General features: G+C 54.1%; 3 protein-coding genes across 7 annotated transcripts; 2 read left to right on the top strand and 1 right to left on the bottom strand.

The window, feature by feature from the left end:
* Window positions 1-7,230, top strand: CDC42EP4 (CDC42 effector protein 4). Of its 4 annotated transcripts, none has more exons than XM_054171127.1 (2): window positions 1-90; window positions 5,681-7,230. In XM_054171127.1, the coding sequence occupies exon 2, from the start codon at window positions 5,803-5,805 to the stop codon at window positions 6,730-6,732; it is 930 nt and encodes a 309-aa protein (XP_054027102.1). In that variant the 5' UTR covers window positions 1-90; window positions 5,681-5,802; the 3' UTR covers window positions 6,733-7,230. The 4 variants fall into 4 exon arrangements, with proteins under 4 accessions (XP_054027102.1, XP_054027101.1, XP_054027103.1 ...); XM_054171126.1 differs by having other exon boundaries at window positions 1-100; XM_054171128.1 differs by having other exon boundaries at window positions 7-100; window positions 5,684-7,230.
* A 5,484-nt stretch (window positions 7,231-12,714) lies between these two features.
* On the bottom strand, window positions 12,715-16,678 carry C20H17orf80 (chromosome 20 C17orf80 homolog). Its single transcript, XM_054171088.1, has 4 exons — window positions 15,319-16,678; window positions 14,806-14,982; window positions 14,092-14,208; window positions 12,715-13,581 (listed from the first exon to the last, which is right to left on the bottom strand). The coding sequence occupies exons 1-4, from the start codon at window positions 16,676-16,678 to the stop codon at window positions 13,553-13,555; spliced, it is 1,683 nt and encodes a 560-aa protein (XP_054027063.1). The 3' UTR covers window positions 12,715-13,552.
* A 184-nt stretch (window positions 16,679-16,862) lies between these two features.
* FAM104A (family with sequence similarity 104 member A) lies at window positions 16,863-25,172 on the top strand. 2 transcript variants are annotated; one of them, XM_009897962.2, is made up of 4 exons: window positions 16,863-17,045; window positions 18,755-18,851; window positions 23,035-23,097; window positions 24,716-25,172. In XM_009897962.2, the coding sequence occupies exons 1-4, from the start codon at window positions 16,999-17,001 to the stop codon at window positions 24,941-24,943; spliced, it is 435 nt and encodes a 144-aa protein (XP_009896264.2). In that variant the 5' UTR covers window positions 16,863-16,998; the 3' UTR covers window positions 24,944-25,172. The 2 variants fall into 2 exon arrangements, with proteins under 2 accessions (XP_009896264.2, XP_054027105.1); XM_054171130.1 differs by lacking the exon at window positions 23,035-23,097 and adding an exon at window positions 22,720-22,761.
* Window positions 25,173-25,678: the final 506 nt, after the last annotated feature.

The raw sequence follows: 25,678 nt of genomic DNA, 5'->3' as shown, positions 1-25,678 counted from the left end.
CCGTGGCGGCGGTAGTGGGGGGTGCAGCTCCGCTCGGGCTCGGCTAGGCTCGGCTCGGCCATGGACCGGCAGCGGGTCTCGGGCGCGCAGGTACCGGAGGGTAAGGAATTGGGGGGTCCGGGCCACGCTGGGGCTCGGTTGAGCCCGGCACGGCTCGGTTCGCCTTAGCACCGGAGGACTCAGCCGAGGCCATTGTCCGGCGCCGGGCGGGGTCCCTGGGGCTGCCCCGAGCCCGGCGCCGGTACCGGGCTGGGGACGGCGGTGACCCTGCCACAAACACACTGGAGCGTGAGGCTGGTCCGCGACGAAAGGGTTAACGGGATACGGAGCCGTGTTTGCCCAGCGTGGGGCAACCGGTCGCGGCTCACCCCGCCCCAGCGGCCGCTTTCCCGCGGCTCCCGGGGGAGCCCCGACGCGAGGGTTCGCGGTGCCCGGGGCTGGTGATGGCCGCAGCCGGGGCAATGGGCGCCTGTAGCCCTTCTCGGAAAGGCTGATCCTTCCCGTGCTGGACCGGGTCCAGCAGCACCCCTGGGCTGGCCGGGGCTGGGCTCAGGCGGGTGCTGAGTCAGAACCGCCTGAAATTCCCCCTCTAGCCCTTCCCCCTGCAGCCTGGGACAGGGTCAGGGCTTCCCAGCCCGCTCTGTTCGCCAACCCTAGGGAGAACACGCCAGGTCCCGTGGGTACCCCGGAGAACAGGAACATTTCTGGCTCGTGAAGCCTGGGAATGGGGCTGTTTCCCAAATGCACTCTGGTGCCCAGAGAGTCAGGGGCTGGTGGGCAGAGATCGCTCATGGGGAGCTGGACTCAGCTCTCGCCGCCCTGGTTTGACCCCGGCGGTGGCCGCGTTAAGTATGGATGTTTCCGAGTGCCGAAATCTATAGATCAGGAGGGCTGGTTTAAAGGCAGCTGGGATCGTTAGCGGGTTTTGGGGAGTAACTGAGGCACGGAGTGAAGGAACGAAAGGAGCTCAGGTCTCTGCACCCCGGGACGGGGCTGTCTCCCTGGCTGGGCACACAGTAAACAACTCTGGTTTGGACGCAGCTCCCTCGGAGGTCATGGAGTGAATCCAGCACCGAGGAGCTGCAGTGGGCTTAGGTCCTGGGGAGGGAGAGCAAAGGTGGCCTGAGTCCCCATGGGCTGTGCCATGGGCTTGACCCAGTGCTGGGGCTCCCACTGTGACCCCTCTGGGCAGCCCCACGCCGGTGCCCACAGGCTCCCTGCTGCTGGCAGCGTTGTGCTGACTCTGGCGGTCTCTCCCTTTGTTCCCTGGGGTTTTGTCGTGAGCGCAAAGAGCAGCCATGGACCCCCTGAGTCGGCCAGCTGCGGGGTGCTGGGCCCCGCCGGCAGGTATGATGCCGTGGCCAAGCCGTGGGAAGCCTGGGTGTTTACTTCCCGTCCACCCTAGCGAAACCGCAGGAATTCGGAGCCTGGCAGAGGTCGGGAGGTCTGTTTAGCCCCGGTATCCTGTCGGACCCCAGCCAGACCCCGCTGTGAGAGATGGAGCCAGGGCCAGCGAGGAGATAACCTTTCCCCCCCCCCGGAAATGTCCCCTTCTCGCAGCGCAGAGCCCCAGGCTGGTTCGTGGCCCCATAGCAGGAGGATTTATGGTCCTGTGCTTGTTCTGGCGTGTCCTGCCAATAGCTCCTCGCTGAACTCTGGCTAGCTCCCGGTCGTCGGCAATCCCTTGGGAGGCACTGCTTTGCTTTTGGCACCAGCGTGCTGGCTCTGGGGGCGATGAGTTCCTCAGTTTGGTGCTGATCAGAGTGCCGAGAGCCCTGGCAAGAGTTAAGCTTTGCCTCCCGGTGAGCTGTCTTGGTGGCCATGGCTCCGGTGCTGGGCTGTCGGCTGACTTTGTGCTTCCTGGCTGCATCCCACGTCTGAACTGGGATGCCGATGCCAGGGACAGGACCAGACCTGTCACCCGCGCCAGGGAGGAGGCGGTCACCGGGGCGCCTGGGCTGCCCGCACTAACAGGACTGTCTACCCCCAGGCCCTGGGAAGACTCAATGGGGAGCCCAACGCGAGGGTGTGACAGCAAGCTGGTCCCCTCCTGGGGCTGATGGTGGCAGGGTGTGATCTGTGCCCTGTCTCCAGCAGTTGTCTGCCAGGCAGCAACATCAAAGGGACGCCTGAGCTGGATCCCTGAAGGGCAGCGCACCAGAAAGTGGTGCTGAGCAGCCGGCATGCCCTCCCTGCCTGGTGTGTCCTTCCTGCCCCTATGTGGGTTCTCCCTGCCCCCTGGCAGTGAAGTGGAGGGGTCGTCTGGCTGGTCCAGCTCAGCCCCTGTGCCAGCGACTCCCAGGGTGGGGAGAGCATCCTCTGATCTCTGGGCTGGAGGGTGCTGCCTGGGGTGTTCTGCATGGCAAAGCTGGGGAGGCTTGTTTAGAGCCAGCCAGGCCAGCTGGGATGGCTTCTGCAGGTTTGGTTCTTCCAGCCCCTGAGTGGGACGAGCCAGGGGCAGGATGTATGGGAATGTGGCTGGACTTGGTATTTTCCCTCTGTGCACCCATTCACTGGCCTCTTTCTTCAAGCCACTTGTGTCTCTAGTGCCTGTGGGTGACTACTGTTGAGTGGGATGAGATGAGGAAGATGAGAGATGTCTTGTGGGAGGGCTGCACTGTTAGGGCTTGTTGCTCTCTCTTTACCTGCCTGGGGCTGTCCCAGCCTCCATACTGGCTGCAGCACCCCACTGTCCTGCAAGCAGCCATCTGGGTGAAATCCTGTCCCCAGGGGCTTTATGTGCTCGCTCCCTCAGAGCTCATGGTCCCAAAGGGCTGAGAGGGTAGGTGGGAAGCAGTGCATGGCCAGTTGGGACACTTTATCCCTCTTGTTCTCGATGCACACTTGCTGATCCCATCCCCTCCCCTTTCCCCAAAGCCCTGCTGGGAGTTGGCCATGCTCTGGGCTCACTGCCCCAGGACAGGCAACGCTGCCAGCCTGCCTGTGAAGTCTCTCAGGTTACAGAGCAGCTTTCCCCAGTAGGTAGCTGGAGAGGCAGCAGTGAAGCCTCCCTGGCCTGCTTTCCTTTGTGAAAGTGCCGGCGGTGGGAATATCACAGGATCTGCTTTCCTCTTCCCCAACTGAGAAGAGGAGAAAAGGGCTCTGTGTCCTTCTTCCCCCAGGCAGGACACAGCCATCAGCCAGGCTGCTCAGGCAGCAGCGTCCCACCACACTGCTGTCACCTCTCAGGGTGACCTAGGAGTGAAGCATTGAGGGATTGGGGCGGGGAGGGCAGTGGATTTTGGATGCTGTGAAAAAGCTTTGTGAGCAGGAGCAGCGAGGGGAAACACAACAGCTTCCTTGGAGGCTGTGATGGTGATGGAGAGCTGCTGGCCAGGGAGGCTGCTGCAGCACGCTGGTAACACTCCAACCTCCTGGTGGCCTCTTTGCCGAGCCTTGCAAAGTATCTCACAAATGCTGAACTTGGCCCCGAAATCTAAATACAAGGGAGGGACAGTCCCCAGATGGCCTAAATCAGCAGCACGGTTGCCTGGCCCGGCTGGGGAGCTCGCCGGGAGTGTTTGTTTTATGTAAAACCAAAGGCTGGAGGAATGCTGGGCTGGAAGGAGACCTCGTGAGGGGAACACGTCTGTGCCATGCACGCGCTCTGCTGGATGGGTGTGAGATCCTGGCAGGGCAGCAGGGCTCCGCTGAGCTCCTCATCTGCGTTCAGATGGAGTGAGCAGGAGAAGCTCACCCGGCTCCTGGTTTGGAGGTGCAGAGGGGGTGGTGTGGCTGCTCTGTCCCCTCCCCTGTGTGCTCAGAAGGGTTCATATATAGTCATAGAATCATGGAATTGTTTTGGATGGAAAAGACCTTTAAGATCATTGAGTCCAACCCCTGACCTAACACCACCACGGCCATTAAACCATGTCCTAAAGTGCCATGTCTACATGTTTTTTTGAACACCTCCAGGGATGGTGACTCCACCACCTCCCTGGGCAGCCTGTTCCAATGCCTGACCACTCTTGCAGCAAAGAATTTTTTCCTGGTATCAAACCTAAACCTCCCCTGGCACAACCTGATGCCATTTCCTCTCATTCTATCACTTGTTACTAAGGAGAAGAGACCGACGCCCACCTTGCTCCAACCTTTTTCAGGCTGTTGTGGAGAGCAGTAAGGTTCATGTTTCTCCCTCCCTAGGGTAGTGGGATCATGCATGGACAGACGGAGAGCATGGCCACTTGCTGCCAACTCTGTGCCATGGGGCATGCCCATGCTGGCTGGCCCCACATGGAAGCTGTGCGTAGGTGGGACGGGCACTGGGACTTTACACCCCTGTGGGGTCAGAGTCCATCCAGCCTGCATGGGAATGGCCTGGCTGCAGCCTGCCTGAGGCCCCACTGCTGTGGCAGGGGACAAATGCCTTTGACAGGGTAAGTCTGGGGAGGGATAAAGGGCAGGACTCCCTCCCCTAGCTGTGCTGGGACCTGTGGGCAGATGCTGTGATTTCATGTGGTGTCTGCCTGAGCAGGTACAGGACAGGGTTGTGCCAGGAAAGTGCTGCCATTGCTGCCCATGGGCTGTGGCACTGGGCCTTGACCCTGCAAAGCTGTTTGGCTACACCTTGAGATGGAGTGGGAAATAGGAGGGATGTGGCCCCTGCCCTGAGGCTTGGTCAGAGGAGAGACATTGGTCCCTTCTCTGTGTGTGTCATGGGGCCACAGTGTCGCCAGCAGTGCCTGAAGGGAGGAAGTAGGCGGCCATGAGCCCTTCCTGCCCAGCAGCCTCTCCCAGGACCACCTGGGGCTGCCTGGCGCCAGGGAAAGTGCAGGATACAGTGACATGGTCACTGTCCTCCCCTCCTGTGTGGTCGTGGGCACTGGGCTGAACAGATCAGCCAGTTGCACCATGGTGGCAATGGGGAAGAGGAACACGACTCTCTACATCCCAGTCAGCCAGGGCCCTTGTTATCTCTGCCACCACCCTTGAGTTACAGTGGTGACTGTGAGGTGGCCAGGGAGGGCAGGCACAGCCACGTCTGGGCTCAGAGTGGGGTTATAGTGAGGAGCAGCTTGGAGGGCTTTGTGGAGTTCAAGGGCATCACAAGGCTGCTTTCCCATGTCCCCATCCTGCCAAACATGAAGTGGTACCCGTGGAGTGTCCGCCTGTCCCCATCCTGGCCCCCCCCATCCTGCTGCTGGGCTGACGGTGCCTCCCGGGGGCTCTGCGCCCTCCTCACACACTTCCTGCCGTCTGTTTCCAATTCCTCCTGGCGTCTGCTCCTCCCTGCTTTCTTCCAATGAAAAAAAATCCCAGGCATCCTCTCGGCGTGCGGCTCCCGGGCTGGAGCGTTGCTGTACCCGGCTCTGGTGGGCTGGGGTTGTGCTGGGAGGGGACAGCGTGTACCCACGGTGCCCTGCATCCCTCTTTGTGCCTCTTCACGTGGGGCAGAGGGTTGGGAATCATCCTGCAACAGCTCTGTGCCCAGGTCTTGTGTTCCTTTCTGTGTGCCTGCACTGTGGATGGGGTCTAGGACCTGCTCGTTTAGGGAGGATGGGGATCTTGTGGTTATCTGGGAACCTGTCCTCTGCAAAACCATCATGGAGGCTGTTCCTGGCAGAGCTGAGTGGCTGGCAGGCCACGTTTTGCAGCCTGGCAGGGTGAGGGCTGGTGTTGGTAGGGCCATGCCTGTTTGCGTCTTCAAAGTCTGACCACATCACTCTCTCCTGTTCCCTAGCAGTGACCTATCTGTGACACCAGCGGGAGCCCAGAAGCAGAGCACCAGCCAGGCCCGTGGGACGCGCAGCTCCACCTTGGACTCCCTGGTCGAGCACAGCAGAGCCCTTCCCTGGTGCAGCGATGCCCATCCTCAAGCAACTCGTCTCCAACTCTGCCCACTCCAAGCGGCGCTCGCGGGCCGACCTGACGGCCGAGATGATCAGCGCGCCCTTGGGGGACTTCCGCCACACCATGCACGTGGGGCGGGCGGGGGATGCCTTTGGGGACACATCTTTCCTCACCAGCAAGGCCGGGGAGCCAGGGCCGGAGGTGTGCGAGGAGCCGGGTGCCTCCAAGCCCAGCCTGCTGTCCCGCCGCTTCCGCAGCAGCAAGCGCTCGCAGTCGGTGACCCGAGGTGACCGCCGGGACATGCTGGGCTCGCTGCGGGACTCGGCACTCTTCGTGAAGAATGCGGTCTCCCTGCCCCAGCTCAATGAGAAGGAGGTGGACAGGAGTGCAGGGCAGCTGCCCAAGAGCCTCTCCTCCAGCCCTGTCAAGAAGCTCCCCGAGGAGATGAGCCCTGAAGAGCAGCAGTGTGCGAACGGGGCGGCCGCCGGGCCCCTGAGCCCCAGCTTGGATGAGCGAGATTTCGGGGACATCACGGACCTGCCCGTCATGGTGGCCAAGAGTGGGGCAGGCATGAAGCATGCCGAGTCCATCATGTCCTTCCACATCGACCTGGGGCCCTCCATGCTTGGGGATGTCCTGAGCATCATGGATAAGGAGCAGTGGGAGCAGGATGAAGATCCCGAGGGAGAGGACAGCCAGGATGAGGAGGCAGATGCCACCTTGCCAGGCTCCCCAGCGCTAGCAGCTGTGCCAAGCCAGAGCCCATCTCGTGGCACCGGCGGCTGCTGCCCCAGGGACAGCACTTCGGTGTCCAGCTGCACCTCGGGGCCAGAGGAGCGCAGCCCCATCCCCAGGCCACCAATCCAGCAAGGAGGTCCCACGAAACGCCCCGACAAGGAGTTCTCATTCGCCGATGAAGATGATGATGAGATCAGAGTATAAAAGGCAGGCAGCTGAGCCAAGGGGTCTGGTTCTTGTTTGCGGTTGCTTGGACACAGAGCCAAACACCCTGGTGCTGCAACGGGTGGCACTGGGGAAGACTCAACTCTTACCTTGTTCCCTCTCCCCATCCGATGGAGGACGTGCTGCAGCAGGACAGCATTCTGCTCCCAGGGCTGGGGGCAGTCCTGAAGGTGTTTTGGCCCCCAGAGACCTCTAGCACATTCCAGGAGAGGAAAGCAGACTTGATTTTGGTTCTTTCTGTTGGACTTTGGATATTAGCTCTTCTCTTTTCTACTCCCTGCCCATGTAAAGCAATATAGGATCAAACAAGATGAGGCTTCCAACTTGTAGCCCCTTTAGTAATATATTATTTGTCGTTTGTTTGGCTTTTTCCCCTGATGTATGGTTTTTACTGCTCTCTGATTTGTACTTAACTTTCTTTACTCTTGCTTTTGGTTATCATGGAGGGGAGATTTCCCATGAGGAAGGACTTGGCTCTGGAGCAGCTCCAGCTTCCCAGGTTTCTTAGAGGCTTTTTGCAGACCAAGAGCCTCCTTCCCTGTGCTGTGGTAGGGGCTTGCTCCCCATCCCTTGGATGGGTGGATCCATCCCAGATGCCTGATCCATGGGGGTACCCCTGGGCACTGGCTGCTCCCAGGGATGCTGATGGCAGCATGGGTCTGCTCCCTCTGGGAGGAATGCCTGGAACCCTCTCCTGTGAGCTGGGGTGAATCCCAATGTTCTGTATGCTGGGCAGCCACCATTGTGGTGCCTATCTGGGCAGTGCCAACACTGGCCTGGTGCAGGCAGGTGGCAGAGGAGGGTTTTATACCATGTATGTAAAAATGCAAAGAATTAAAGGAAAAGGTAGTGACAGCAGTGGCCTGGCTTCCTGGGGGATGAGACCTATGGGACTGTGTGTTTGCTGCACAGCTGGGGACTGCCTTTCTCTGTGCTGCCACTATCCCCAGACCCTGTCTTGCTGCCTGGCCCTATCTGGTGTCCTGCCCAGTGGCCAGTGCCCTGGCTGCCATTTGGGTGCCTGCAGTGGCCACGCTTTCTCTGCCCATCCATCGCATGGGGCTGCCTGCAGCGGGAGGAAGCAAGGCGAGCTCCTGCTGTCCGGATCTGGCTCAGGGCTGGGATCCTCCGGCCAGGCTTGTTCCTGCCAAGGGGTAGCCCTGCCAAGATGCCGCTCTCCTCCCTGCAGCCCTGTTCCCTGCCAGCCAGGGAGGAAGGGAAGGTGATGGTGGGGCAGGACTGGCTGTCCCCACTCCCATGGGCTGGGGGCCAGAGCTGGGGTTGCTGTAGGTGCTGCCAGCCCCGTGGGGATGCTTTGGCCTCTGGCACAGCAAGCAGGACAGGTCACTTCCCATCCCACAGCTCAGCCCCTGGTGCAGGTAGGGCATTGTCAGAGCTGGGGCTGCCTCTGCTCCCCAGCATCACTGAAGGAGCTGGGCTGTGGTGGAACAAAGCTCTGGGAGCAACCCCGGAGCCATTCCTCAAGCAGATGGAGGACATAGCTCTACTGGGAGTGTTGTCCAGGCTCTCATTGCTGGTGATGGAAGGGGAGGAAGGGATTTGGCCACTCTTAGCATCTCCTGGCTGTAGAAGGGTGCTGGGTGCCCCTGTCCTGGAAGGATCTCCCCTGGTGAAACAAATGGGAGCAAGCAAGTGCTGTGCCATAGTGGGGACACAATGGGGTCCTGTGCACATGCCAGGCCCAACACAGCAGCCTGTGGTGTGGGACATTGAGCTATTGTCTGGGATGAGGAGAACAACAGCAGCTGCAGCTAGTGGCTCTGAGCTCACCGGGCTGCTTCTGCCCTGGTCACTGCAGCACAGCACTGCCCCCCCCTGTCCCCCCCATGCCAGGGTCCCAAGGCTGCTGTCCCCCTCTGCCACTCTCAGCATCCATCCCCTGAGCTGATGGTCCTGGTCCCTGCCTCCTGGGAGGTCACCAGGCTGCTCTGGGGGACCTGGATCCTCTTGTCTCTTGGGGATTCTCTCAGGTAAGGCAATGGGCAGGGCAGGTCACGGAGTTTTGTACCCTCTTCTAGGACCACCTCACTCTCTGAGGCCTTGCTGGTGCCGAGGGGAGAGGAGAGGCCCTGGGGTGAGCCAGCCCTGCCTGCCTGCGAGCATCACTTGGCAATGGCCATCTTTGTGACACCTGTCGGCTCCAGCACCCTGCTCAGCAGCACCGTGCTGCTGCAAGCTGACGGAGCAGAAGGCATCCCCTGAGCAGGCATGGGACATGGCCACGCTTGGTGTCACAGAATGGTGGCCCCAGCACACCCTGAGCAAGCAAGCACAGGGCTAGCACAATGGGTCCCAGGCTAGTGGGGGGTAACTGGGGAGGGCAGACTGGCTGGGCTACACCCAGAACACCCATGTGCACAGCACAGGGTGGGCACCTCGGTGTGGGGCATGGAGTGTGTGTGTGGGATGCAGCTGGCACGACTGCTTGGTGCTGGATGGGTTCACAGCACCCTGTGCTGCAGCACCCGTAAGCAGAGCTCTGGCAGCACTGGTCCAGTGCATTTATAGCTAGTGACAGAATGGGAGCAGGTCTCCATCCCTGATGTGTCAGGACCACGGCGCTCCAGGCATGAGCTGGGGACGCGCCTGGCCCCGGGAGCTGTGTGGTGGAGGAGGGATGGAGCATCAGGCTAAACCCAGGGGCTCTGTGGTCTTTTCTGAGTGGGCCCCAGGAAGCAGCCTGGCACCATGGTCATGCCTGGCACATGCTGCTCCAGGCTGGCATGTGTGCAAGTCCCCAGTCCAGCATTAAGGACTGAAGGGGTTTCTGATGGGAACCCAGGAAGTGCTGGGTCCTCTACTTTGCTCACAACAACCCCAGGCAATTCTACAGGCTTGGGGCAGAGTGGCTGCAAAGTTACTTGGCAGAGAAGCATCTGGGACTACTGGTTGACAGCTCACTGAACAAGATTCAGCAGGGTGCCAAGGTGGCCAAGAAGGCCAATAGCATCCTGGCCAATAGCATCCTGGATCAGAAATAGTGTGCCCATCAGGACCAGGGATGTGATCTTACCTCTGTACTCAGCACTGGTGAGGCTGCACTCTAAGCATTGGGTTCAGTTTTGGGGCCCTCACTACAAGAAGGACACTGAGGCGCTGAAGTGTGTCCAGAGAAGGGCAATGAGTATGGTGAGGGGTCTTGAACACAACTCCTACAAGGAGCAGCTAAGGAAGCTGGGGTTGTTTAGCCTGGAGAAAAGGAGGATGAGGGCAGACCTTCTTGCTCTCTACAACTCCCTGAAAGAAAGCTGGATCCAGATGGGGGCTGGCCTCTTCTCCCAGGAAACAAATCATAGGATGAGAAGAAATGGCCTCAAGTTGTGCCAGGGGAAGTTTAGATTGGATATTAGGAAAAAAATTCCTTACCAGAAGGGTCATTGGGCACTGGAACAGGCTGCCCTGGGAGGTGGTGGAGTCACCATCCCTGGAGGTGTTTAAAAGATGTCTGAATGAGGTGCTTGGGGACATGGTCTAACAGTTGTGCACAGGGAGATGTTAGGTTATGGTTGGACTTTATGACCTTAAGGTCTTTCCCAGCCAGGCTTATGCTTCTACAACATGAGGTGTGACTTGACCAGGACCCTGAGGACATGGGTCTGTCCTGGTGGAGAGCAGGGCTGGTGGTGTGGTGCTGGTGCTGCTATGCACCCAGTAATGCTCCAAGCACTCAAACCCCCCATGCAGGATCCATCTCCTGCTACCTGAGCATTTCTTTACAGCACTCAGGCAACTCTGGGCTCAGTTTAAGGCTGAGCAGCAGCCCCGGTGTGAGGGAGATAACCCAGCTCACAGCCAGCCCCAAAGCCCCTGGTGATGCTCCAGGGAGGCTCAGACCAGTGCTGTGCCCCAGAGCTGGGGCTGGAGGAAAAGCAGATGTTGGTGCAGAGAGGCAATGGAGAGGGGGAGTGCAGGGGGAGGGGGAGGCAGAGGGGTATGATGGGGGCTCAGGGATGGGCTCCCTGCAGCTGGGATGCAGCACCAGGCAATCATGGCTGCAAATGGAGAACAGATGTGGGCAGCTTCACTCTTTAAATGCAGCACTCTGAACTGCTGCCTTGTACTGGTTTTGCTCTGGCTCTCGGAGGAGAAGGAGAGTTTCTGAGCATTGCTGGGGCTCAGGTTGGCTGCAGTGACCTGCAGAATGTGGTGCACCCTTAGGGGATGTGCTGTCCTCAGACAGCCCCACTGCCAGGTCCTTTGCAGCTGTGCTCTCTGCCTGGGCTGCGTTGGAGGTGCAGGGGTGATGCAGGAGCTGGTGACTGGTGTGAAGAAGATCAGGATTGACTCAGAGGCTGATGTAGAGGAGCAGTGAGGAGTTCAGTCCCTGCCCTTCCTGGATATGAACAGTAAGTTTGGGACAGAGTACTGTGGCATCCTTGGAAGGTGAAAGGGGTGCAGGAGGTTCTGGGGTTCTCCTCCTTGCTGGTGCTTCTGGCTCTTGTTGCACTCACCAGGATGCTTGAGTGCCTCTGGTCCTGCCTCCTCCCTGGGCTCTGGCCTGAGGGAGCTGGGTGGCTGCCTCTTGGCATTGCTCATTTAGAGATGCAGCTGGCACAGTTGGACACTGGCAGGTAGAAGATGATGGTGTCCAAGTTTGGCAGGTGAAGGACCAGGCTGGGGACCTCAGGGAGCCTCTCCCACCCCAGCACCCATGTCCCTCGGGTCTGGCCTTGAGCAAGTGCCTGATGCCACCTCCTGTCTGCAGGAAGAAATGTCGCTGGCACCCACCCATGGCCAAGCCTGGGTGCTTCCTGGGCACCTTGGTTCCCCCCATCCAGCCCATCCTTGAGCATTTTTCACTGTGATTTGAGTGAACATTGTCCCAACCGTTGTGCCAACAGGCGAGTGCAGCAACAAGGACTGTCCCTTCCTGTACCTTGAGGCCAGCACCAGCACCATGGGCTGTCCCTGGTATGACTGTGGCTTCTGCAGGCATGGTGAGCTGCCAGGAAGGCTGCTGGGGTGAGCTGGGACTGCTTCAAGGTGAGAATGGGAGGGCTGGGAGCAATGGTCTTGCCTTGCAGGGAGGGTGAAGTGCTATGGCAAGGGGCAACACGTGGCATGTGGATTCCCACAGTACTCTCAAAACAGCTTCCTTGACTCTGGACGTCTGATTTTTTTCCCCTGGGCTGTTTCTGGGTGCTGGAGCTTGTCCCCTTTGGTAGCTGGGGAAAGAGGCTGTATGGGGCTGAAATAATTTGACTGCATGGTGAGAAAAAGGTACTTTGGTGGTAAAAGACACTTGGAATGCAGTGGAACAGCCCTGGAGAGCAGTGAGCATTCCTTGTCCCTCTGAGCCAGAGGTTTGTGGCAGCTGGAGTCCTTGGGACGCTGCTTGTGTGTGGGAGCTGTGCTGGAACAAGGCTTTAGCCCAGCTGCTGGGGAATTATGTGAAAATGAACATGTGCTAACATGGCATAGTTCATGGCTAACATGAACTGACCCAGCACAAAATGGGTACCTGCCTCTCCTTGTTCCCCCAGTGCTAGAAAGGTCACTGCACCAGCGAGTGTGGGAAGACTCATCTGGAAATGCTGCTGGGCAAGTGACTTGAGTGCTCCTGCAAGGACCATGGAAGGAGGACACCAAAAAGCACCACGGAGCCAGTGAGGCGGCTACTAGGGCACTTGTAGGACCAGAAAAGCCAGTTGGCTTTGCTCAGCACAGGCTCTCACAGCTCTCTGCACAAGCAGCAGAGAAGCCACAGCTTCCCTAACTCAACTATAATTGGGCTTTTCACCTCTGCTCCCTCCTGCACAGGTAGACTGGGGCAGCAGGAGCGGCTGAAGGGGTGTGGGACCGGCTTAGTGGTGGGTCCTGGGCAGACGAGGGTGTGCTGATCCCCTGTGAAGGGGGGAAGAAACACCATGTGTCAGAGCAGACAGTAGCGAGGAGGAAAGGAAAATTCACAAAGGCTTTTTATTTTTTGTATTGCTGCTGAGAGGAGATTTGGTGAAACACCTCTGACACAGAATTGTTTTCATGAAAGGCTTCAAGTTGGGTTTTTTTCTTGGCGTGTTATTTCACCCTTCATGCCTGTAACATGACCAACCCTTTTCCAGACATGTCTGCTGATGGCAGGCTACAACTAGCTCTCTCCTAACTGTCCTCATTTGTCTGATGTTCCATTGGTTTGCCCTTTGGGCACAGCAGATAATCCAATGGATTTTCCTTCCCCAGAACTAGGGCATTGTGGTCTGAGTGCTGCTGCTGCTTTAGTGCCTTCACCAAGGTGCTCCCTCAGAGCCTGGCCAGTTCCACAACTGCTGTGCTGACCAGGGGCTGGGGGCTGTTAGTGGAAGGGTCCTGCAGGGCCCAGCCTGCAAACATGATCCATCTTGCTGTGGAGTGTGGTAAGAAGAAGATGGGCACAACTCTGCCAACTTGAAGGGGTGGTTCTGGCTGAAGCCCACCCTGTCATAACACACCTGCTGCCATACACTTCAGTTACACATCATTTCATCTTAGGCCATTCATCTCTGGGACACCAGACACAGGACAAGATGACCTAAGTGAGCTATTTGGACTACAGGAGCTCTACTGCACCCAGTCCCCTGAGGGGCAGCTCTAACTACATGCTGCCTGAATCACAGCACAGTGATCTCAGGCTGGCACTGTCACTTCTCTCTCTGCAGCAGGGTCACTGAAAAGCATCCTCTGCAATGACTAAAAAGCTGTCTCTGGTGATAAATGGGCCTCTGCTGGTTTGAGTCCCTGTGTGGACACTGGTTCTGAGTACTTCTGCTGGCTCCCAGGCAAATCTTCTGTTCCAGCCTCCTCAGTGGTATTTCCGCCAGCGATAGCCCTCTAGAAAAACCAGGAGAAAGCAAACCCAGCAGGGTCAGCATGGTGCTGTGTTGGGCACTTCATGAGTGTGTGCTCTGCCCAGCTGTGAGAAGCAGGAGAATGACTGCAGCTTCCTCTGTGCTGTGGAGCTGCACAAGAGCAAGTCCTGCTGGGGAAAACTATACAACCCCCAGTAAAATCCCTTCTCAGTTGGGAATAAACCCAGGGAATGGGTGTGGAGTGTTGGAGAAGCTCTTCCCTCTGCTTTGGGCAGGGTTTAAAAGTGCTTATGACCATTGCTGGTGCTCTCCAGGGAGATGCTGTGCATCAACAACTGGTATTCCCACCTTTATTAGCTAAATTCCTCTGCCTGCCTCAGCCAGGTAAGAATGCTGCTGAGATTAGTCTTAACTGTAAAGTATTTGACTCATTTCAGAGGTGGAATTAATGTGAATGGCAAATAAAGCTTTCTGCCTGCTGCAGAAAGGATAATTGCCTGAAATAAGATGGATATCAAGAAGGAAATCTTACTAATGTGCTGATAGTTCCAGCCATAGCTGAGGAGGCAGTATCCAGCCAGCAGCATGGAGATCCCTGCTGGTCCACCCCTCTTCACGTTGATGTACTTGTTGTAATAGCTGCTCCAGGCTGTTGGAACAGAAATCAAGGGTCAAATCATGTGCAGGTTTGAGGAGTTCCATCTAACTTTCCACAAATGGTCGGGTCTGTTGTGTCTTTGTGCCCAAAGAAGGGCAAAAAAGCTGGTGGAGCATCTAGAGCACAAGTCTTGGAGCAGCAGCTGAGGGAACTGGGGTTCTTTGGCCTGGAGAAAAAGGAGACTAAGGGAGAACCTCATCACTCTCTTTAACTCCCTGAAAGGAGGTTAGAACCAAGTGGTTCTTCTCCCAGGAAATAAGTGCCAGGACAAGAGAGAGGCTCGTGCCAGGGGAGGTTTAGATTAGACATTAGGAACTTTCCCAAAAGTGTTGTCAAGCCCTGGCACAGGCTGCCCAGGGCAGTGGTGGAGTCCTCATCTCTGGAGGGATTGTGGTGCAGGGGGACATGGTTTAGTGGTGACCTGGCAGTGCGGTTAATGGTTGGACTTGACCTCAAAGATCTCTTCCAACCAAAACAATTGTGATACCACGATTTCTAAAGATCAAAGTGGTCACTTGGACCAGGCTGCAGTAAGTAAATCAGGTAAGTGGGACAACACTGCCCCAAGATCCAGGAATTCAGTCTCACCTTTCTGCACTCCTCCAAGCAGCCCCTGAGGGGAAAAGTCACAGGTGGCCAACCACATGGGAAGCTCCCCCAGCCTCACGTCCATCAGATGCTGTTCTGAGAGGCGACCTGTGTGATGAGAAGTCAGAGTGGCCAAAGGCAGGAAAGTGAAGACAACATGTGTGGTGCTTGAGCTCCCTGCACTGGGGGGAGAACACAGACCTGAAATCAGACATGGTTGCAAGTGACTTGGGCTTGGGACTAACTGCTTGGAAAGGAAAAGCGAATCATCTCCAGCACAGAATGAGTTGCCTCCGCCAGCCCAAACATGCAGGAGCCTGACTCAAACCTCAATAAAAACAAAGCATTGGTTTTGCAGCCTGGAGGGGTGAGCAGTTAACCACCTTGGATCATTCCTTCATCCCTTTCTGAACAAGATCAGCATTTCCTACCCCTCCTCTGCCATTCACAGTGGACAGTTGAGCCTGACAGAGCAGCAAAGCTCAGCAGCAGAGATTTTGTTTCTGACATTACCTTGCTGCCTCTCCGAGAACCTGCCGGTCAGTGTTTTTGTTGTGACCCCCACATCTTCTTGGAAATGCTTCCCTGGAAAAATACTCAGCCCATGATAATTAGGATGTAAGTCTGGAAACCACTCCAAGCCCATGGCACCTGCTGGCGTGCTCCTGCCAGAGGCCTGGGAGGGACAGATGGGCTGGCGTTCAGAAGTGTGGAGCAAGGACTGGTGCAGCGCCAGCTCGGGGTCCCTCCTTGTGCTCAGGAGGGGCTGGGAAACGGCAGCCATCTGCTTCTTGCTCTCTGGAAGCTTTTGTATGCTGGTTAGGTAGTTTTTGGATGCCCCTTCCTCGTGACCTCTGAAACCTTCTCTCACTGACAGATGGAGGTTCTTGGTATGCAAAGCAGAAAGAGGGGCTTTATATTCCACACCAACTTCTACGTACATCTGCTTCTCTTCTGTCACGGTTTTGTCTATTGCCTCCTGCTGAAGGAGGTCACCGGGGTTACTTCTGCAGTAAGCTTCAGGGGGACTTTGAAGCAGGGGTGTTTTTGATGCATTTAAGCTATTGCCCTTTTCTCCCTTTGAGCTCGCAGCCGCGCTCTCCGCAGCTCCAAGGCCACGTGTCTCTGTGTTTGGGGTTTCTCCAACAGCTATTCCCTCCTGCAGGCCAGGCTGAGCTGCGTCAGGACGGCTAACAGCACCGTCTGAATCCAGTCTTTCCACAGGCGAGCCGTGCGAGCTGTGGCTTCCTGCAGAAGCGCCCCTGCTTCTGGAACCGCTCTTCTCCCTGATCACCCTGGCGCGGTGCTTCTCTATTACTATTTTCACTCCGTTACTCAGCTTTTCGGGTAGATCTTTCACCTCCTCAGGGAGCAAATCAAGTGACTTGGCTACGTCCTGCACCGCGGGCTCCACCTTCCGCTCTGCGCGGCGTCCGTCGGGCTGGCGACGAAGCCCGGGGCTGGATGCTCCACCCTGCTCGGTGGCAGCTTTGTTCCGTTCCCGGGCCGCCGCAGGCGGCTCCGCGCATCCTGCCGCTGCCGTCTTCTTGGGGGCCGCCCTGGGCAGCCCCTGCCCTGTGATGGGGCTGGGCGGATGCTTGCTGCTCGTATCGGCCGCTCCTGTCCGCGGCCTGCTGCCTGCCCCCGACCCGGCGACGGCTCCCGGGACAGTGCTTTTGCCTAGGCTTGAACTTGACCCCGGCGCGCTGGTGGCGGCCGGGCCTCGGGCTAGGCCTGGGTTTGACCTCGGCCCTGGCGCGCTGGCAGTAGCTGGTCTCGGCGCGGCCTTACAGTGCGGGAGGTGGGTGCGGAGCCGCTTGAAGGGCTTGTGGCAGTGCGGGCACAGCTCCTGGCCCGGCGGCGCCGCGGCCATGGCAGCACCGCCCCACCCTCCCGGGGACGCTTTTCCGTCAGGCACCGCCGTGAGCACCCCTAGTATGCGTATGTGGGGTCCTGGCCTGCGCGCATGCGCGCCCTCCCCGCCCCGGCGCACGGTGTGACGCAAGGGGGCGTGCCCGGCGCGGGGAGGCTGTTGCGCAGGCGGAGAGGGCGGGGACGCCGGAAGCGGCGGTTGGAGCCGAGCGGGGCTGCTTCGCCTTAGCGGTGGGCGGCGGGTCGCGCCGTGCCAGGCCGCACTGCGCCGCGTCGCAGTCTCTCGCCTCGCTTTGTCCAACCTCCACAACTCAGCTTGCCATGAGCTGCAGGCAGCCGCTGCCGAGCGAGAGGGGCGCGAGACAGAGGTGGGAGTCGAGGCGCTGTGGGGGAGGGGTCGCGGCCTGAGGGGAGGCGGCGGTTGTGGAGGGGACCTGCGGTGGGGGATGAAGGCTCGGCCTCTAGGGATAGCCTGGACGGGAGATTTCGGAGTTGGAGGTGTGTGTGGTGACCGGAGGAGGCGAGTTGACGGGCAGGAGAAGGAGTGAGGGTGGTGGCTTTCAGTGCCCCAGAAGGGTTGCCTTGAGAAACAAGCGGGAGCTGTGAGGTGTAGAGGTGAGGGAGAAGCGAGGAGCGCTCCTTTTATCTTTGCAGAGGGCTGAAATGGAGCTGCGAGTGCAGCGGCGGTGAACGCTAAAGGTGTAGCCGGGGAGCTTTTGCGAGATCAAACGGCTTTAGAGAACGAAGAGGTTGTGGCGAGGCTTGCGGTGTGATGGAGGGGTACTTCTCGGCTTAGTGGGGAAGAGGACGAGATGGGTTCTATCTAAGTGGAAGGCCAGGGTTGGGAGTGAGACAGGAGGGAACGTGAAGTGTGTAGGAACTGGGCTGTGTGTGCCCGGAGTTGTGAGGCGGCAGGGCAGGCTGTGGGGATGGAGGTGTTGAGTTTGCTTGTGCAGTGCAGGCATTAGGAAAAGGAAGGATCCAAAGGTGATGCAAATGTGGAGCACGTGGGGAAAATCTCTTCTGAAAAGAGTGGTCCTAGGAGAGTAAGGAGCCGATGGACTGTGGTGGATGTGCACAGTCGTTGAGAGCGCTGTGGACATCCCAGGGGTAGCAGAGTGAGGAGGCAGCTCCTGGGTTGTAGGCGGGGACCAAGCTGAGTCTGCTGCAAGGAGCTTGTTTGCAAGAAAAGACTGAGTTATAAATACCATGCTTGACTCTGTTTTGACTCATTGAAATATGTATTGAGTTTTAGGCACCAAACCAGCTCCAGCTGATATTTTGGATAGCACTGAGCGTGCTGAGGTCCTGGGTGATCTGTGGACTTTGTATTTTAGTTTTCACTGTTACTTAGTCTATTCCTAATAAGATTCTGCAGACTCTGGGAGAAGTTGGTTCACAGGATTCTAGGTTGCTGCTGTTGATCAGCTGCTGTGAAGGAGCTTTGATATCAAATGAAGGTGGCAAATACATCAGAAAAAGGGAAAGATGTGGGTTTTTTGTGAGGTGTTTTCTGTGAAAACATCTTTTCCACATGGAAAATAGTGTTGCTCAGGACTATGACTTGACTTCAAATGCTGTCAGAGCAGAGAGAGACTAAAGCAAGTCCTCGTAGGCGCGAAGTGCAGACTCATGTAAGCAGGATGAGCCTAATTGGGTATTTATTGCAAGTGTGGTCACTGCTGCTCTTCCTGGCTGCTTTTCTCAGCCTGTCAGACGTCATTCAAAGTTCCAGGCTTATTTTTAGATGTGCCTGAGTACTGAGAGCAGTTGCAAGGCTGAGAATTTTCAAATGAGTTTATTTAGAAAGATGCTTAGCCCTGGTTTTAACACCAGGTGTGAGCTCATGTCCCTTAAACTGGTACACAAACATCAGCCTGGCTGCTTGGTGAGGAACGTGATTGTTTCAATTCTGTAGGGAACACCTCGAAAGAGAATATGAGAGCCCTTAGCATATCAGAGGTTTAGATGCATCATTCATTTATTGAGTTTTCTTGGCTTTTTTTGCCTTTATAGAACAAAAGAGAAGATGATAACTTTTTTTTTTCTTCTTTTCTCCCCCCTGAACTTCCCTCAGAAAACGCAGACGGAACGGAGGGGAGGATGAAAGTCATGTTCCCCAGACAAAACGTAGCACCAGAAATGCTGTCCTTCAGGACTCGTGGGACACTGAGGTGAGAGTCTTCTCAGGCACGTTGGGTCTCCTTTCATGCTGAATTTAGATAGCAGTTGGGATATTTATTCTGTGAGATGTTCTTGGAGAGTAGTTCATGCCAGCATTTTTTCTGCTGTGTGTCGGAGCTCATGAGGCTCGACTCTTGTTTGCTACTTCAGATTGAAGTCTGGGACACGTGGTTTGGAAATCAGCATGTTTTCTTTCCACTGAACCCAGTTATCTGTGGCCTGAATGTTTCTGTGTAGGTATTTCAAATACTGGTGTATAGTACCCAAGTGAGGACACAAGAAAAGCCTTTGCTGCCTCTTACATTGCTGTCTGAAATGAGGGCTAACCCCTCCAGGACCAAGGAGATGACTGGAGTGGATTAAAAGTGCATGTGTCACCTTGCCTGGCCATCTACTCTTCCAGCTTTGCTTCTAGTAATGTGATTATTTGTGGTAGAAAGTCAAAAAGCATTCCAGTTCCAACTGATGTTATGCACAGAGTGCCTGCTGCAGGCAGTGGTGCTTATCTGATGTTTAAAAATGCTCTGCTAGAGCTTGGCAGTTGAAACAAGCTCATTCAGGGCTGAAACACTTGAACTCCCAACGACTTGGTTTCTGCTTGTTTACCAAAATCTTTGACTGGGGGTGGGATAAACTCTCTTTTCCTCTCCTCACTCACATGACAGGTGTTCTGAGAGGGGGCAGTTTGTTAGCTGTGAGGCTTCTTCTTTTAAAACCTGCTGATTTCCAAACTGCTGCCAGATTTCCTGATTTGTTGCCTGTATGAATCATCTGAAAAGTCACTTTCTGCATTTTCTAACTAGCAGTGTGGTTCTGCTGTAAAATGCTCATGGAAAAGAGACTGCAGAGCAGCAGCTCTTTCCAGGTTTGTGTCCTTGCAAGGTGCTGAGGTGGATTTGTTTCAAGGGTTTTGAAATACCTTTGTTGGGTTCTGTACAGCCTCTCACTTGGAAGGTTGACTGCAGTGAATAACTACAAATTACTGAGTTAAAGTCAACTCTTAACTATACTTTGAGTGCAGAAAATATTTTGTGCTCTCTATCTGTGAGCAACATCTCTTCTGTCATATGGTAATGGTCTCAAATGTATATTTACATTCAGACAGCTACAGAGCTCTGTGTCCCACCATCCCTATTGAGAGGGAGACTTTTAACCTGTATATTCCACAAGTAGCTGATGGATAGTCAGTGCCATTGAAAGATTTCTGACAGCCATGATGTTTATCACAAAAGAATTTGCTGAGATGAGAAATGTTCCTGGTTCCTGCAGTGCTGTTCTCCCAGGAGTCAGACTTGCTGGGCTGAAGTTGTGTTTGCTCCTCGGGTATAACGGGTAGAACCATAAATAGTTGCTTGCATCTGACCCTGAATCACTTGTCCAACAGGTTAAACACCTCTCCCTCTGTAGGGTAGTTAATGGCTAAACAAGCTTTGTGGCAGCAGGAGGAAGAATTTAGTGTGGAACAAGGGCTTGAAGTAGGAGTAAGGAAATTTAAGACTATCAGGATAAAACCTTAACGGTGAGTGGCAGAAGCACCTTTGCTTGTTGTAGAAACACTTAGCGTTTGGGCAAAGCCACTAAAATGCAGCGCTGGAAATAGTCTTGTAGCAGCCACATGAGGTGGCTGATGACCTTACCTCTCCTCTGTTTTGTTTGAGCTGCCTGTGAGTGAACAGCACGGGCTTGAACTGCCTGCAGAGCTCAGCCACTGAGGCTAACATCAAGGCTCCTGCTTCATGCATGCACTCGTGGTGTCAAAGTATGTTTGTAACACATTAAACCCTGATGTGCAGGCAAGGAGGATCTCTTGCTGCTGACGCTGAAGTGGAGGAATGTGCCTGCTGGACACACAAATCGCTGTTTCTGAAGGGGAAAAAAAAGGCTGCTGATGAATAGAGCTTTTTTTTTTTTTTTATTCCCAAGTTGTTTTCTTGCAATCACTGAACTGAGCATGCCCAGAAATGCAAGCTATGAGATTAAATCAGTGTTATTTGAATGTTTCTCTAAGGACTTCCTGTGCCAAGTGGAGAAATTCTTGTGCTTATAGTGCACAAGTGCTTCCGATTGATGTCACTTTGCAACTCTTGGCCATTTGTAATACTTCTGTTTAGTTTCTTGATGCTTTGCTGTTTGCAAAGCCAGCTGATTAGAAATCCTCACAGGCTTTAGGATAGTGAACTAGGAGAGCAAGAGTGTGTAGGAGCATTTGTAACTTCAGAGAGTATGTGAGGAGAGAATGCCTTTTCATCTGAGGGCATACTCCTGCTTTTGTGACATTTTAGCTGAAGTACTGATTCTTTTTGCCATCCTTCAGGGAAAAGTTGACTGATTGCTCTTACAGAGGGTAGTTTCCTTGAAAGCATAACCTCAGTATGAAAAACCAGGCACTCAAATTACTAAAACTGGGCTTGGCCTTTGTCAGAATCTCTTTCCATTTTTTTCTCTTACTCTTCAGACACCAATATAGCTTAAGATGGAGATTTTAATTTTTTTTCTTACTGTGAGTTCAAACATGGGCTGTGATAGGATGTTATCCCTTCAGTCCCTCACTTTGAATCCCACTGTTCACCTGAGCTGGATTTGATGCAAAAGGACATCACAGTTTTCTCCCACTAGATTGTCCTTTCATCCAGGGGAGTCTCAGTTGAGTCTGTCTGACCCAACAGAAACTGAGATTGTCCTCAGTCCTGGTCAGCACTGCTGTAGGGATGTGCAGTTCCTGCTGTTCTTGGAACAAAAAGGTCCCACACTTTGCAGTGCAGCCCATGAACAGGCCTGTGGTGAAGGCACTGGACTGGAACTACAGCAAAGGTTAAACGCGAGTGAAGCAGAGTGTTTGCTTTTGCATTTCACTCCCTGTTCAGCCTGCCCTCCACTGGCCCAGAGGTTGCTGTGGTGTTTTCCCTGGTACGTGGTTATAAATTCAGTGAAAGCCGTTCTTGCTTTCCTGGCATTGCTGGCTTATGAGTCCAGTCAGGCAGAGTTCTCCTAGCTCTTCCGAGGCGCCAGGAATTGGGAGAATGCACCGTTGTGCTCTGCAGTCTGGGGAATCACCAATAAAAAGCCCTTTGCTCTGATTTTTCCCTGGGAAGGAAGAGTGTTCTGCAGTGTTCTGGCTAACTCTCTTCCTTCCTGAATCACTTCTGTAAAACCTCATTTCTTGTGGTTCCTCTTTATTGTTCTGACCGATGAGAGGATTCCCCAGAGCTCAGAAACAACCACAGTTTGACCACTGGAGATTGCTGATGCATAGCAGCAGCAGCTTCTCTCAAAGTTTCTGTCTAGCATTGCAGCCCTGCCACTCTACAGAGTTACACTGTTGAGTAAGGGCTGGTCTTAAGTTCCAGCTAAGCCAGAGGATGCCTCTGTCAAACTCCTCTGGAAAGGTTTTGTGAGCTGGAGGATCTGGATGGCTGTTTAAGTTCCCATCATGACTCAGATCATAGTACCATTTTGGTTGGAAAAGGCCTTTTAGATCAAGTTCAATCATCATCTAACTCTACCAAGTCTGGTGCTAAACCATGTCTGTCAGCACCACATCTCTGTCTGTTAAACACCTTCAGGGATGGTGGTGATTCAGCCACCACCCTGGGGAGCCTGTCCTAGTGTTAGATGCTGTGTCAGAGATCAGCAGATTAATACAGTTAAGTGAAGACTTGTTTGGAAATGATTTAAAACTTCTGTAGCTACTCATGGTGATGAGTCAGGTAAACCATGAAGCTGCCCTTTTGATAGAGTGCTCAGAAACTCATTGGGCTCCTTTCCTTCTCCCTTTTGCTTAAAGCTCTGTTTCATTGTGTAGATGCCTGCCAATGCTGACATGATGACTTTAAGGATTCTTTTTTTGTCTGATTGTAGTCCAAATGCCTAACAGAATGTGCACCACAGCCTGGGGAAATGGTAGGTCTTTGATGTGATTTGGGCAATGAATGGGCTTCACGTGCTAGTGAATATTTGCACTAGAGAAATGGAAATAAAGAGGGTCTGAGAAACCAGCTGTGCCACCAGCCTTAACTGTAGGAAGCACGTCCCAGGACACTGACTCGGTTTGGAAAGAAAAATAGACACGCAGAAAATAATCTTTACTAACTGCTCTAAAATGTTTGTTAAGTTGTGAAACTTCAGCAGTGAGTAATCCTAGGTGCTCATTATGATTTCTACCTTGATTTTCAGAAGGTGGCTGTAACGAAAAACAGTAAGGAACGCAGACTAAAAGGAAACAAAGTGTCCTGTGCGGTGGGTTTCTCTCCAAGGCTGCTGTGACTCGTTCAGCATTAACAGTATTTGTGCTTCTCTGTGAAATAAGATGGCCTTGCAAGCACCATTGCTGGTTCTTCTGTCCTTCTGGTGTTGTCTCCCTCTCTAGTGGTAGAGGCTTTAGGAAGAGGAGCTGGTTGCTTGTGTAGCTCATCTGCTGCTTCCTGAAGAATCACTTCACGCAGTTGTTTTCTCCTCCTTAGCTGAACCTAACACACCAGCACAGTGCAGCCTCGGGGCCAGTGTCTTGCTTGCTTTACTACAACAGAACTGAAGCATTTTTTGGTGCTTAGCAAAACAGGGACATTGATATGAATTACCATGATTGGTTGTGGAGCCAGTGCTGTGGGGTTTCCAGTCAGCACTGAGAAGGGGCCTACCTCAAACAGCACTATCCTGGGCCTGTCTCACTGCTTGCTGACAGAAATGTTTGTTGCAGTTTGCACCATCCTTCAGATTTACTCTAAAGTGAGGCCTTCTAGATGTGGTGCTGTGAATCTTTTGTGGGCTTCTTTACGTTTCTTTTTCCCTGCTGTGGCCACCAAGCTTTGACTTCTGTAGTTTTAGTTTAATACATCCAACATGCGGGTTTTCTTTTTTAGCTGCTGTCACTTACACAGGCTGCTTTTGTGAATTTACTTCTTACAGGGTGGCAAGGTGGCCATTCTGATTCTTAAGCACCTAAATCCTTGCAGCCTTGTCCTGAACAGCACATCACATGAAGTATTTCAGCTGTAACTAATGGAACCTTTCATTAGCAGCCCTTAAAATGGTGTAAGGTGAAATTTTATGTCTTTGAAACACTGAAAATGATGGTTAATGCTCTTCAGCCATGACCATGGAATGTGTTTATCTTAAAGGCTGGCAAATGAGCCCTGTCCTCTCTGCAAGCTAAACCAGGACGCTGCTTTTCTGCATGTGGAAGTCTTGGATGCCTGCCACTCTTTCACTGTTGTGTCAACTAAATGATGGAAAGCAACCAGTTCACATTGCCATCCCAGTACTGAACTGGGAGAAACGTAGCTGTATGTCTGTCAAGGTGTCCAAAGACTTAAAATGGGTATGGTGTTGCCTTTGATTTTTAACAGCCTGGTGCTTTGGATGCTTCAGATCTCATTTTAGAAAGTCTGACTTGTAGGACAATGCTTTGCATGGTGCTTACCTACAACATCTGCTACAAGAGCAGCAATGAACCTTCCCTCTGCCCTGCTTGCCTTCACTGACACTTGCAGCTCAGCAGCCATCTTCTTTATTTTCCAATTCTCAGCTGAACTCAGCAAACTTCACTAGTGCTAATGTGGGTCATGGGGGCAGATCTGGTGGGTCTGAAAGATTGAAATCCAGTGTCCCGGAGGTCAGTGACCCTCTGGGTGAAGGCTGGCTCATCCCTTCAGCTCTGAGTGCTGGCAGTAGCGGAAGCTCTGAATGCTGCCAAGAAAGCACTCAGTGGATTTACATTAGCCCATCAGGCTGAACAGGAGCCTGCAAATCTGGGAGGGAGGGACTTACTGTAAAGACTGTTTGCTCACTTGAGGAGTTTGATGGTGGACAGCAGAGAAAACTGTGTGATTTGGCTGTGACCTTCTGTCTGTCTCAGTCCTCCAGCAGCGACAGCGGCAGCACGAGCAGCAGCGTCCACAGCCCGGACCGAGTGTACGGCGCAGAGAGCAGCCTGAACCCCATGGCGGCCGGCTCCAGTCCCGTCTCCTCACAGTCCTTCCACGAGCAGTCAGCGCTGAGCCAGGGGCCTTACTTCTACATTAACCAGATCCTGAAGGAAGCACACTTCCACAGCCTACAGAGCCGGGGGAGGCTTCCCACATGATGGACCACCAGATCCCCACCTTCTGTGAAGGGACAGCTCTGTAGATTTCGTATTTCAACATAAAAGAAGTTTGTTAAATTGAATTGCACAGAAAGCCTGTTGCCTTTTAAGTCTATATTTGAAATAACAGGTTAACAGGAAATTGTTTACTTGTGGTTTGCTGCACTATTGCAATGCAAAAAGGGGCTTTGAAGCAATTTTTATAGGATTCTTTTTTTTTGGGGGGGGAGGGGAGATGATGGGGTGGTTATAAAATTAAGTTGTCAAGAGGAGACTTGAGGAATCCACATCTGTGTTTATAGGGTTGCAAACTGTCCAGTTCCAATCAACTGCCTAATCTGTTTGTTAGCAAGTTTGTTGCTTTATGTAAAGTTCTCTTAAATGTTCATCTTCAGTTTTATAAGTCTTTTTTTAATTTCAATAAACTAGTAAAAGATGGATTTGGCAACATAATTTTTTGGAGCAGTTAAGAGTTAATAGGTAAGAATTAGATGTTGTCACTGGATTTGCTTAGGATTGCCCCAGATGTGATCTTTCTACCCAGCTTGATGTGCCAGGACCTTGGTCTCATTTGATCTTTACTGTTGCAGCGCTGAAAAGTGCGAAATGACAACCAAGAAAGCTCAGGCAGCTGTAGCTGAAGTGTCAGGTGCCTGCTGGGTTCGCCAAGAGCAAGTTTGTGGTGCCAGTGGAGAAAAGCGGAAAGGGACTTTTGAAGGAGAGAGGAACCTTTAC

Source organism: Dryobates pubescens, chromosome 20 (genome assembly GCF_014839835.1).
Source record: "Dryobates pubescens isolate bDryPub1 chromosome 20, bDryPub1.pri, whole genome shotgun sequence".
Taxonomy (NCBI): Eukaryota; Metazoa; Chordata; class Aves; order Piciformes; family Picidae; genus Dryobates; species Dryobates pubescens.
The sequence above is the reverse complement of the archived record's forward strand: the minus strand, read 5'-3'. Positions and strand labels throughout refer to the sequence as shown.